Source organism: Bidens hawaiensis, unplaced genomic scaffold (genome assembly GCF_021521415.1).
Source record: "Bidens hawaiensis isolate Kalapana, Puna unplaced genomic scaffold, B.hawaiensis_p1.1 tig00000237_1, whole genome shotgun sequence".
NCBI classification, from domain to species: Eukaryota; Viridiplantae; Streptophyta; class Magnoliopsida; order Asterales; family Asteraceae; genus Bidens; species Bidens hawaiensis.
The window spans coordinates 5,721,975-5,734,648 of NW_027491021.1; the positions used below are offsets into that span (position 1 = coordinate 5,721,975).

At 36.1% G+C, this 12,674-nt stretch overlaps 1 protein-coding gene across 1 annotated transcript; it reads left to right on the forward strand.

Moving 5' to 3' along the window:
- The first annotated feature begins 2,378 nt into the window (after nucleotides 1–2,378).
- LOC143605721 (putative WD repeat-containing protein C17D11.16) lies at nucleotides 2,379–7,849 on the forward strand. The gene is made up of 16 exons (XM_077081750.1): nucleotides 2,379–2,686; nucleotides 2,783–2,997; nucleotides 3,584–3,663; nucleotides 3,741–3,836; nucleotides 3,922–4,042; nucleotides 4,956–5,014; nucleotides 5,104–5,187; nucleotides 5,284–5,351; nucleotides 5,428–5,536; nucleotides 6,024–6,098; nucleotides 6,183–6,281; nucleotides 6,369–6,509; nucleotides 7,036–7,065; nucleotides 7,150–7,212; nucleotides 7,327–7,404; nucleotides 7,694–7,849. Exons 1-16 carry the CDS (start codon nucleotides 2,568–2,570, stop codon nucleotides 7,775–7,777), a joined length of 1,521 nt encoding a protein of 506 aa, XP_076937865.1. The 5' UTR covers nucleotides 2,379–2,567; the 3' UTR covers nucleotides 7,778–7,849.
- The last annotated feature ends 4,825 nt before the right edge of the window (nucleotides 7,850–12,674 follow it).

Sequence of the window (12,674 nt, forward strand, 5' to 3'; positions counted from 1 at the left end):
TAAACATAAGAAACCAAGTAAGCGATAATTAATTCAAGTTTTGAATCCTATACAAATATAGATGTTTGTTTCTCTTGAACACCGAACGACAAATTGCAAACCAAACAGAAGAAATTATAGGTTTGTTTCATACTTCTCAAATCACAATTGTTAAATGGGGCTTAAACGTATCTAGACGGGGTGTAGAAAAAGATGCCATCATTGATAATTAAGTACATACATGATTTAGTGAGGGATGTTCTATGTGATGCTCTTAAACGAGCCATATTTCGGCTAAAAAGGAAGCCTCCGTAAACTTTCTTACGGATCCTCTTGAAGGAAGATCTACATTATGACCCGCCGATATTCTTGTTTTTGGGTGGGCAGGGGGAAACACGCTTGTGTGGACCTCACATGAGTGTCCCTGCTTGTTGGGCTTAGGGACGATGGGTTTGTAGCATGTCAGGAAGCATTGAAGGCGGCATCGGGCAAAGTTGCTAAAGACGAGAGAGCCTGTTTGGAGAATCAACACGTGTTTATCCCTTTGCCTTTGACACTTTTGGTTTCTTAGCTCCGGATGCTGTGGACCTTTTGAATAGAGTTCAGAAAGTCGTGCATAGTAACTCATCTGCCCATAAGAACCGAAATGAGTTTGCTATCCAAAAAGGTTACGACGCAGGTTGTTGCCCGCTTACTTGCCACTTCATTGTAAATCGTTTAGATGTTTTTATCTAATATTCATATGTTAACTCTTAATTTGAACTACTAAAGTTGATCACTTTTCGTTTATGAACATTATGTTCTTTAGTTTGCTCGATATGCAAATGACTAATTAGTCAGAGAGAAAGTGAATATCTCAACATCTTTTTACCTGTATACCGGAAAAACGGTTCCAAGCTTTCATTTTCAAAAAAATCCCAACTTTGTTCAAAACTATAAAGTTAAGGGACTTTAATATGAAAAGTTAGGTTAAGGAATTTTTATGATTTTTTTATGGTATTTGCCCTTGGCCCAAACCCAAAAATTTTATTTTAGGTTTGTGACATTATTGCTTTATTTTGAAGATTCACACCCAAATCACCCGTGGTCAACTAAAAAATATACTCTCCTCTATCTTTCCCGAAACTACTTCAAGCTTGTGAATCAAGTTTTTCTTACAAAATACATACTGAATATCTTAATCCTAGAAGATAGAAGTGGCTAATCTTGTTGACAAAACTTTGAAACATGAGGGACAAATATATGAATTTAGTTATTAAGTTTATCACAAGTTTGTGAGTGGGACAAAACACAATATTAACTTATACATGTCTAACCGATCCCAATATAATTTAAAAAAAATAGTATTATGAAGTTTTAAAAACTTAAGCTATTTAAAATATAAAATTCTTACAATTTTATATCAAGTGCCTCATACATATGAAGTAAGTTTTCTTTATTGAGTTTCAGATATCGTTTTGTTTTACAAAGTCTTAGATATAATTTATATTAATTTGAATCTCAACCAGTAAATTTTAACCCTAAACGATTATAGAGTTATTGGGATAGACTCAAATTTTAAATCAGCTCAGTTCGCCTCGTCTTGGATTTTAAATCAAGCTGAAAACTTGAGGTCAAGCTTAGATCAACTTTGTTTTGAAAATTTCACTCAACTCGGTTTCCGGGTGTAAATCGGTTAAATTGTCAAAATTTAGACAAACAAGATGTTTTGATGTGAACTGAACCGAATAATAATTATAAGTTAAAAGTTAAAATTTGTTTAAATACGTCAACCAATGGGTTAGTGGTCCATTGGAAAAGACAAAATCTTTAAACGCTTAAATTTGGAATGATAAGGCCCATGGCTGGCCTAGGGGTGTGGCCGGGTAGTCAACGGCCACAGGCCCGACACCCCACTAGGCCCGAAAATTTTTTTAGAATTTGTTTTATGTATTTTTATAAAAAAATATGTATAATCAATGTTTCAACATAATTTCATAACCACTAGTTTGGTCTAGTGGCACATAGGTATGACATCTAACCAAGAGGTTGTGGGTTACTAGTATTAGTTGAGACATTTTTACGTTTATTGTTATACACAAGTTTTTTATATAACTCAAATCATAACTAAGTAGTTAGTAAGTCCACTTAAAATTAAATTGTTTAAAACAAAAAAAAAAGTTTATTTTACTTAAGGCTCAAAAAATTTCCGCCTTTGGTAAAAAAAATTTTCGTCTTTTCGAAGCCGGCCCTGATAAAGACTTAACTCATGAGTTCAAATCTTACATATGGAAAGGTTTAAAGAAATTTATGATTAAAAAAATTTGAAAATTAAAAATTTAAAAATAAGTTAACCTTGAGTTGAGCTTGACTCGTTTCCAGACCAAATTAAACCCTAAAACCTAACCATAAGACCCTTTTCTCCCTAATTCCCAAAACTTCATTTTCATACATAAAACCCTCTCGTTTCCGCCCCCAAACCTCTCCGACCATCAACAACCACCGCCACTCTCCGACCAGCAACAAGGTAACACTCGTACGTTAACGTTCAATTAATTAATTTAAACACGTGACACTAATCGATTATTTACCGAACACCCTTTTGAAGAATGATTTCATCAGTCTCATGGGTTCCAAAAGGAGCCTCAAAGCCCGTACCTTCAGTAGCTGATCCTCCCACAAAAGAAGAAATTGAGGAGATTAAGAAGCTAGCCTTAATTGATAAAGTGTACGTTTTTATATTATTATTAATTACTTGGGTTTTGATTGTGAGGATGTTTGGAGTGATTTGGGATGTGGGTTTGATTTAATTTGATGTTTACAGTTCGGATGTTGGAACTGAAAATGAGGAAGATGATGATGATGATGGGTTGAAAGATATGAGTGATGATGATGTTGGTGATGTGTCCAAACAGCCGGATGAGATTGGGCAGGCGCTGGGTGCGGCGAGTGCGCTCGGGAAAGGTGGATCGAATGTTTGTGATATTGTGGATGGGTTGGATGAACTTAACATGGATGATTATGATGAAGAAGATGATGGTATTCTTGTCTTTTTTTGTGTTTTAAGATGGCTGGATGCTCAAATTTAGGGGCGACGATTATTGACATGACGTGAACCCGACATGAAAAAACAGGTTTTGGGTCGACTAACACGACCTGTTTAAAAATGGGTCGGGTTTGGGTTGGCCCGTTAATCTGTTTAAGTATTTAAACGAAACTTTTATAAATATGTTTTAGTTTTGTTTTTAGCGTTTTTCATTTTTTTGAAGATATACTTATTTCCAATTTATTTTCAAGATTTTATTATTTTAAAAAATTAACTTTTCATATTACTCATTTACTTTATTGAATCTTAAATTATGTACATTTTGTTGTTAAAAAATCTTTTAATTTATTTTTTTGACAAACACACTTGCTGATAACCCGCTTATAACTCGTAAACATGTACGACTCAAATTAAAAAAATGAGTTAAACATGTCGTGTTTGGGGTGCCTTGAATTTAGGTGTTTGCGGGATAGGATTGAAATATATGACATGAATAATCATATTGGTCGGGTTGGTTGCACATTTCAACCCGATACGATTGACACCTCTATTCAATAATCAGTTTTTTGTGGTCAACAGCTATTGACATATTTGGTTCGGGCCTTGGAGACACATACTATCCAAGCAATGAATTAGACCCTTATCTTAAAGATAAAAATGTAAGTTACGTAGTTCGTTATTTTGATTTTTAGAAGTTAAATTTTTAGCCTTAATTTTGACAAATGTTGTATTTTAGGATGAGGATTCTGAAGAGCTTGAAGACATAATGATCAAAGCCGATGATGCTGTTGTAGTTTGTGCACATAACGAGCATGATACGAATAATTTATTGGTATGTGATTTTCATAACATATGCACATTTTTATTAACCTTTATGTATGTATTGTCTTGATGTGCTAATTTGATTGTTGAAACAGGTTTGTATTGTAGAGGATTCAGATGGTGATTCAAACATGTATGTTCATCATGAAATTCTCATCCCTTCGTTTCCTCTGTGCACCGCATGGCTTGATTGTCCAATTAAAGGTGGAGAAAAAGGTAACGCGCACGTGGTTTTTTATTTATTTTAATGATTTTGGTAATCAGTATGTTTATATTCGTTCGTTTAACCATCAACCGAACAAACGGTAGAACATGTTCGTGTTTGTTCATTCGTTAAGAAAGTGAACATGCTCATGTTTGTTTGTTAACATTATAAAGGAATGGTTCATGAATGTAAATCATAGTTGTCAATAGCGGTGATAGCGGGCGCTATAGCGCGCTACTAGCGATGCGGCTATAGGCCGCTATATACTAAATATTGGTCATTTAGCGTGATTATAGCGGTATTTAGTTTTTTTTTTCATTTTTATATTATTTTTTAATATAAAAAATGTAGAAATCTATTTTTTAGGTTTGTTTATCGATCAAACAGCTGCACCTTACACAAGTTCCATCGTAAAAGCTTATTTTGTGAATATAAACCTTAATTATTTGTTTAAAAATTTTCTACTTCTTTATCGCTAAATATGAAATAGCAGTCGCTATTTACCGCTATTCGCTACGTAGCGTACAGGTGACCCGTCACTATTTACCGCTATTCGCTATTGACAACTATGATGTAAATGAACGAACATAACTGAACATGGATGGTTGGACATAACTGAGCTAAAAGTAGTGTGAACATTGTGTTGGGCTTATAAAGTTATTAAAGCCAGACTAAGTCGCAATGGGCAAAAAAAGACATATTAACAAACGAACTTAAAACAATCGTAAACTAACGAATATAAGCGAATGAACATAAACGAATTTGAAATGTTCACGAACATAAATGAGCGCCATGTTTGTTCGTTTAAGTGAACTATTTTTTTTGTTCATGTTTGTATGCTTATTAAATAAACGAACTTTCTACCGGCCTAAAAGTTACTATTATCATATTGTGTTACAAGTCATTAGTATTGTATGCTTGCAGGGAATTTTATAGCAGTGGGCTCGATGGAACCAGAAATTGATATATGGGATCTTGATATTGTATGTAACTTTTGATTTTCATTATCAATTCTTGTTTTTTATAAATGTGTTCAAATGTTCTTTAAATATGTACTCCCAAATGTTTTCAGATTGATGAAGTGCAACCATCACTCACGTTAGGTGGTATTATTGAAAAGAAGACTAAGAAAAAGAAGTCAGGGAAGAAGACCGAGGTATTTATTAGTTCATCAAGCATTTATTTTTCATTTTAAATATTTAGTTATTTTGTTTTTTTTAACAATATTGTTATCTATGTAAAACTCTTGTAGAATATAAAGTACAAAGAAGATAGTCACACTGGTCCTGTGCTTGCGCTAGCTTGGAATAAGGGCTTTCGGTATGTTAGTGTCTTATACGTACAACTTTTTAGACAGTTTCTGTGATGCTGATGTCATCGTCACTTTGTTACACAGGAATATTCTTGCGAGTGGTAGTGCTGATAAAACAGTTAAGATTTGGGATGTGTCAACTGGAAAATGCAAGCTTACAATGGAACATCATACTGATAAGGAAAGTAGGACTGTTAATGAACCGAACGTTCAGTGAACTCGTTTATGTTTGCTTTATTTAGTTAACATGAACAAAAAATTTTGTTCATTTATTTTGTTAAACGAACAAACATGAACAGTCTCTTTCGTTCATTTATGTTCGTATTCGTTCATCTACGTTAATTAGTGATTGTTGGTTTACGTTTGTTTAACTTTGTTTACGCTTTTTAATATTTTCATTTAAGCTTTTTAGGCCTATTGTATTTCAGTCTAGTTTTTAGGTAAAATACATAGTTGTTCACATGTAATTTTAATTGATTTTAACTCAGTTTGTGTTCATTCATTATGTTTAGTTATGTTCGTTCTGTTACGCTCATTCATTTATATTGTTATCGAACAAACATAAACGGAAACGGACAACAAAACCTCGTTCGTTTAGTTTTTCATGTTCGATCGTGTATTCGGTTAAAGTTAAACGGCTGTGTTCATTCCGTTCGTTTACTCATCTTTCTGTTCTTCAGGTTCAAGCAGTTGCATGGAATCATCATGAACATGAAGTTCTTCTTAGTGGATCCTTTGATCATACTGTAGTCATGGTAATTCTTATGTTATGTTACATAAATCGAATGGTTTTGGTATTAACCTTTTTTAGTTGATAACATTATAATATCATGTTGCAGAGGGATGGAAGGGTTCCTTCACACTCTGGGTTCAATTGGTCGGTTGGTGCTGACGTGGAAAGCCTGGCGTGGGACCCACATGACCAACACTTGTTTGTGGTTAGTACTATAATTTACATGTGTATTTACACATTTGAAAGTTTATGATTTTGTACATCTATAAGTTCACTGTAATTTTTTTTGCAGGCGAGTCTCGAGAATGGTACGGTTGTTGGTTTTGATATCAGAACCGCAACGCCCGATTCATCCTCAGATGTTAAAAAGTTCACAATTCACGCACACGACAAAGCGGTTTGCGCTATTTCTTATAACCCATTGGTACCAAATGTAAGTCTATGGTTAGCTCTAGTTGTGTAAACGAGCCGAGCCCGAGTTTGTTTAGACTCGAGCTCGGCTTGTTCTAGTTTAAGAGGGCTCGAGCTCGGCTCGTGGGTAGTTTGCCAAGCTCGAGCTTGGCTCATTTATTGTTATATAATTATTTTATTTATATATATCTAATTTACATATATGTTTTTAACTATAATTTCTATATATAATATAATATATTGTTTAATTGTTTTTATCATATATTAAAAATATGTTAATGGTTATTACATTAATATATTGAACAAATAAAAGCTCGGTTAGGCTCGTGATCTGGCTTGAGGTCGATGTATGAAGCTGAGGCTCAAACTTTTATTTATTTAAATGAGCCTTAATAAGAGCCCTATCTCTGGATGGATCTCGTTTAAGCTCCGCTCAGTTCGATTCTTAAACGGGCCCATTTCGTATAGCTCACGAGTTTCTAACCTAGCACTTGGCTTTTTGTTTATTATTTTTGGACCATGTTTGACTTTATGTCGTCTCTTTTCAGCTTCTTGCAACTGGTTCTGAAGACAAAATGGTAATTGATTATTCAATAGTTTGTAGTATTAATAATGTTTTTTCATGTGTATTTGGTTAATCTCTTTTGTTTATGTAATTACAGGTTAAACTATGGGATTTGTCAAATAATCAACCGTCTTGTATTGCTTCACAGAACCGGAAAGCTGTATGTTTCTTTGACTTTGTTTACCGAGTTAATTACTATAAAAGTTTTTTCTTTTAATTGTTTTATACACACATAAGAATAATCATTCATTCGTTCTTGTTTTGACTTTGTCAGGGATCTGTTTTTACTTTAAAATTCTCAGAAGATTTTCCCTTTTTGCTGGCACTTGCGGGCTCTAAAGGAAAACTGGAGGTAAGTTTGCCATTATTTTTGTTTGACTTTGGACAAATCCTAGTTGACTTTTTTCGTTTTGACAAGTTTTTTAGTTAAACTTACACATTTGCTTATACAAATTGATGATTTTTAGATAAAAAGTTGTGTTTACTTGGTATGATTGAAGTTTGGAATTGTATTCTCATTAAAAACAATCTGTTAACCATGTAACTGAAAATTTAATTTACTGATTTTGTTCTGTTTGTAGTTTTATATAATCTGGTTATGAATCATCTCATTCCTTATTCGCTTACCCGTTTACTTGCAGCTGTGGGACACACTATCGGATGCTGCCATTTCAAAACGATATGGGAAATACTCCAGACAGAATAAGGCACCCGCTTCAACATGATCTTTTACTGTTTTTGCAGTTATGTTTGTTAACTTTGTATCATTTCAATGAATATGCCTGGTTTGATATTCCCTTTTTTAATAGCCGGAGGTATTTCGGGTGTATTGTCATGTAGGGCTTGTTTTATACAAATTTTGTTTGTTTTTCTTTAATATAATTTGTATTATGCCTTTCAGCCTTTATATTCGGTTTAGCTCTTTTACCCTGACAGAAGAGCAAAAACGAAAGAGACCAAAACCTTTAATGATCTGTGTAGGCCCGGTTCTCGACTAAGTATAATACATATTATTTGGTTAATTGGTTTTGGATCGATCTGGTCATTGAGAAAATAAAAGCAGCAGCAGTATGTTTGTTTGTGTGCGAGTTTGAGCTTTGGGCTTATTGGACTGATGATTGGCTTTGGGCTTTGGATGCTGGATACGTACCCAGTCGATAGATAGAATTAGCGAGAGTAGAAGTGCACAAAAAAACGGGTTCCGGAACCGAACCTGTGGAACTGACCCGAAACCGTTTCCAGTTCGTACCCGATTGACCTAATACCCGGTTTGGGTATTTTTATACCCGAAATCCATACCCGGTTCCACTTATTATATTTCCAACCGGTTCCTACCCGGTTTCAAATTGTACCCGGTCTGGTTCATACCAGAAATAACTGGTTTCGGCGGTTTTTTTTAAAAAGTCAGCTGCAGGTCAAACTAGCCGTTGGAACCGGTTCCAACGGTAATATAGCCGTTGGAACCGGTTTTTGAGAGAATTATAGCCGTTGTAACCGGTTCCAACGGCTATATTACCGTTGGAACCGGTTTTTGAGAAAATAATAGCCGTTGTAACCGGTTCCAACGGCTATATTACCGTTGGAACCGGTTTTTGAGAGAATTATAGCCGTTGTAACCGGTTCCAACGGCTATATTACCGTTGGAACCGGTTTTTGAGAAAATAATAGCCGTTGTAACCGGTTCCAACGGTAATATAACCGTTGGAACCGGTTTTTGATACCCAAAACCTATATATAACTTGTTTTCCACCACTTGTTTCACCACCAAACTCAAAAACAAACTAAAATACTTCTCTTTTAGCAAACCCGACCATCCGACTCAATATTATTATGGCACCCACCAAAAAACTGACAAGGCTAAAAAGAGTGTTTTTATTGAACCTGTTCGTGCTATAGATGACCCACAAGTTCTTGCGGTCGTCACCCATAACCGCAACCAAGACATGGAAGAATTGGGATTTGGTTGTCAATGCCGATGGTGATCAAAAGGCTCGTTGCAAACTACGTGAACACAATTAAAGCACGATTCCAACTCGACTTTAAGAAAGCATATCGAGAAGCCATATTGCAAGGCCTTGAAAGGCATTGGCGGAACCGATCAAGTTGACTTGGGTAAAGATGGTACATTATTTCGTTACAACACGAATCAAGTTCAAGATAGAATGACAAAGTTCGTTATTCAACGAGGTTTGTCATTTAACCACTTTGACGATCCGGATTTGACGTCGTTGATTCGAGAAACTCTACAACCGCGATACACACATGTAAGTCGTACTACCTTAAGACGTCATTGTATCATGTTGTGAGAGTATGCTAAAAAAGAGTTAATTTTTTTCATTCTTTACAAGCTATGGTTAGTTTAACCACCGATGTTTGGTCGGCACCACACTGGTTACCCGAATCATACATATGTGTCACCGCTCATTGGGTTGATCCGGTGACATGGCAATTGATGAAACGCACCATCGCTTTTGAAAACTTCCCGTTCCCACATACCGCCGAAAAATTGTTTGAATTACTTGATGAAGTTATAATGACTTACAACTTGAGAAATAAATTATTTTCGATTTCGTTTGACAACGCGTCAAACAATACTAAGGCGGCCGAAAAATTTATCATTAAATATTCACCACCTTGTTACGGGGATTTTTTTCATGTTCGATGTGTTGCACATATCATCAACTTGGTTGTTCAAAAAGGTCTCGACAATGAAACATTTGTGACGATTTAAAATTCTTTAGACTTATGTTACAAGATGTTTTCAAAAGTGGTAAAAGAAGACATCTTGAATATAAGAACTATTGCAAGTCGGTTGAAAGAAAGTATTTGGGACAGAATTGGGACGTTCCAACCTGTTGGAACTCAACTTGTCATATGCTCAAGTGTGCTTTCGCCCAACGCCAAACTCTACAAAGTTTTCATAATAATCTTGTTAACGTACGCGAGGCCGATATGCTTCCGGAAAGTGTTTGGGTCAATGTCGGTTTTTTGTTGGAGTATCTTGACGTGTTCAAAAACTCAACAACAAAGTAATCGGGAGTCTATTATCCTACTAGTTGTTGGGTTTTGCAAGAATTGTACTACATGTCTTGTACTTTTAAAGAGTTTGAGGAGAAGAACAAACTCTTCAAGAATATTGTTGCGGTAATGAAGGAAAAGTTCTTAAAATATTATGAAAACATACCGCCAGTCTTTACTTGTGCCGCCGCTTTAAACCCCTATTGGAATGTTCATGGGGTTGAGACAACGATCGAGGAAATATTCGACAACATGGGTATGCACGAGATTGACCCAAAGTTGTCGACGGAAGCGAAGGAAAAGTTTAACAAAAACCTTCAAGACCTTTGTGAACATTTTTTTCAAATGTATAGTCCAAGCACGAGATCGTCTTTTGTGAAAAAAACGACTAGTAGGCCGTGCAAGGACCCACTTATAAACTTGATGAATGCGGTTAGTGAATCGGTATCTAAGAGGCAAAGAGGAAACACACCAACTAGCGAACTTGGTGGATATAGTGGAGCAAACTATGTTGAGGGCGCAACGGTCGATGAAATTCGCAATATGCGAAGAACAAAATTAACTCCCGAGTCTCTAGAGGTTTGCATTTGCCTAAAGGACCATTTGGATGCGGTGGATCGTGTACAACACTAGGCAAACTTTGAAGACGAAATACCAATAGAGCGTCCTATTCATGATGAGGAGTCGGAGGACGAGCTTTCTTCCGATAATTCGGGTGGTAAAGAAGACGAGGGTGAAGACGAAGAAGAGTTGTAATTTTTATTTGTTTTAGTAAAATCATTTGTAACATGATCAAAGTTCCAACTAATATTTAGTTTTGATTTGTTTAATAACTACTTTTGTTTTGTTTATTACTAGTATCGGTTTATTTCTTATTAGTCATGATTAACTTTTTGTTACTTTTTTAATAACGACGAACATTTTATTTATTTAAACAAGAACTATTACAAACATTATTAAAACATAAACGATACTAAACATAACAACTTAAACTAAAAAACAACGTTCGTCGTTTTAATCCGGCGTTCTACAACGATTAAGCGTTGTCACCGGCGGTAGATGCTTGAGTTGTAGAGCCGGACGACTCTCCCACTTCCGCTTTCTTGGCATCCAAACTTCTTTTCTCACGACAATACTTATTCGTATGCTTTCGTAAGGTCGAGTTCGACCTCGCTTTAAGAAACTTCGAACAATACTTGCACCGAGCCATCTCTTGTGCGTCGGTCATGACACACAAATCGTAATGAACCTAAACATCGGGGCATCGTGTTGTTTCGATCACCATAACGTCGTCATTAGTTGTCATTTCTTGTCGGTTTAACCTTAATTGTGATTTAGAGTGTGTTTTATAGTTTTGAAAGTGGTTTAACTAACAACACACAACACATTGCTATTTATAGTATGTTGGTAAGCTTTATATAGTAAAAAAACCGGTTCCAACGGTCAAAAACGTCTATATAGCCGTTGGATCAGGTTCCTAACGGCTCTATTATTTGAATTTCAAAAAAAACCGTCGGAACCGGTTTTTACGTAATACCCGGTCCCGGTTCCTAAAAGTTGACATTTCAGGCCATCGGTTCGGGTTCGGAACCGACTCGGTTCTTGTCTGGAACCGGTCCCATTTTCTACCCGATGTGAAAAAAACCGGTTACGAAGTTCCGGTTTTTAACAATGCCTGATTTTGTGCACCTCTAAGCGAGAGGAAGCGTTAAGAAATCAGTCACAAAACTAATTGATACCTTCACATTCAACAACGATCAGTTTAAGTACACGTTAACCTAACTGACACAACTATAACAAGAGTTTACACAAACCGTCCTAGTTATCAGTAGCACAATTGAGTCCCTAGACTAACTGACATGCCAAGCGTTGAAGGCCGGTCGTGGTTGTGATAACAAGTCCAAGAGAGAAGTCTGGATATCTTGTTAAAGCATTTTGTTTTGTACGCAATATTTTGAGGGTACTTTAATGAATATGAATTTTTTTTGGCACAAAGTTAATTCATAGAAACATCCAAACGATTTACAATGAAATGGCAGGTAAGCGGGCAACAAGCTGCGCCGCAACCGCCTTTTGGATAGCAAACCCAATCCGACTAAAAACAAAGTTTCGATTCTTATGGGCTGATACGTTATTATGCACAACTTTCTGAACCCTATTCAAAAGGTCAACGGCATCCGGAGCTAAGAAACCAAAAGTGTCAAAGGAGAAGGGGATAAACACGTGTTGATTCTCCAAACAAGCTCTGTCGTGTTTAGCAACCTTGCCCGATGCCGCTTTCAATGCTGCCTGGCCTGCTACAAACCCAGTGTCCTTAATCCTAACAAGAGGGGACACTCCTGTGAGGTCGACACAAGCGTGCTTTCCCCCTACCCACCCAAAAACAAGAATATCGGCTGGTCGTAATGTAGATCTTCCTTCTTGAGGATTCGTAAGAAAGTTTACGGGGGATTCCTTTTTAGCCGAAATTCCGGCTCGTTTAAGAACATCGCATAGAACATCCCTCACCAAATCATGCCTGTACTTAAACCCATGCAACTCTTTGCAGTGAACCGCATACTCGCCAAAAGAATCAAGACAAACCTTACGGCAAACCGGGCACGG

Bases quoted from the DNA above. Each gene is read 5' to 3' on its own strand.
- LOC143605721 (XM_077081750.1), top strand. From the start codon at position 2,568: ATGATTTCATCAGTCTCATGGGTTCCAAAAGGAGCCTCAAAGCCCGTA. The intron at 5,537-6,023 runs GTTAATGAACCG...TCTGTTCTTCAG, and splicing joins CTGATAAGGAAAGTAGGACT to GTTCAAGCAGTTGCATGGAA. The intron at 6,510-7,035 runs GTAAGTCTATGG...GTCTCTTTTCAG, and splicing joins ATAACCCATTGGTACCAAAT to CTTCTTGCAACTGGTTCTGA.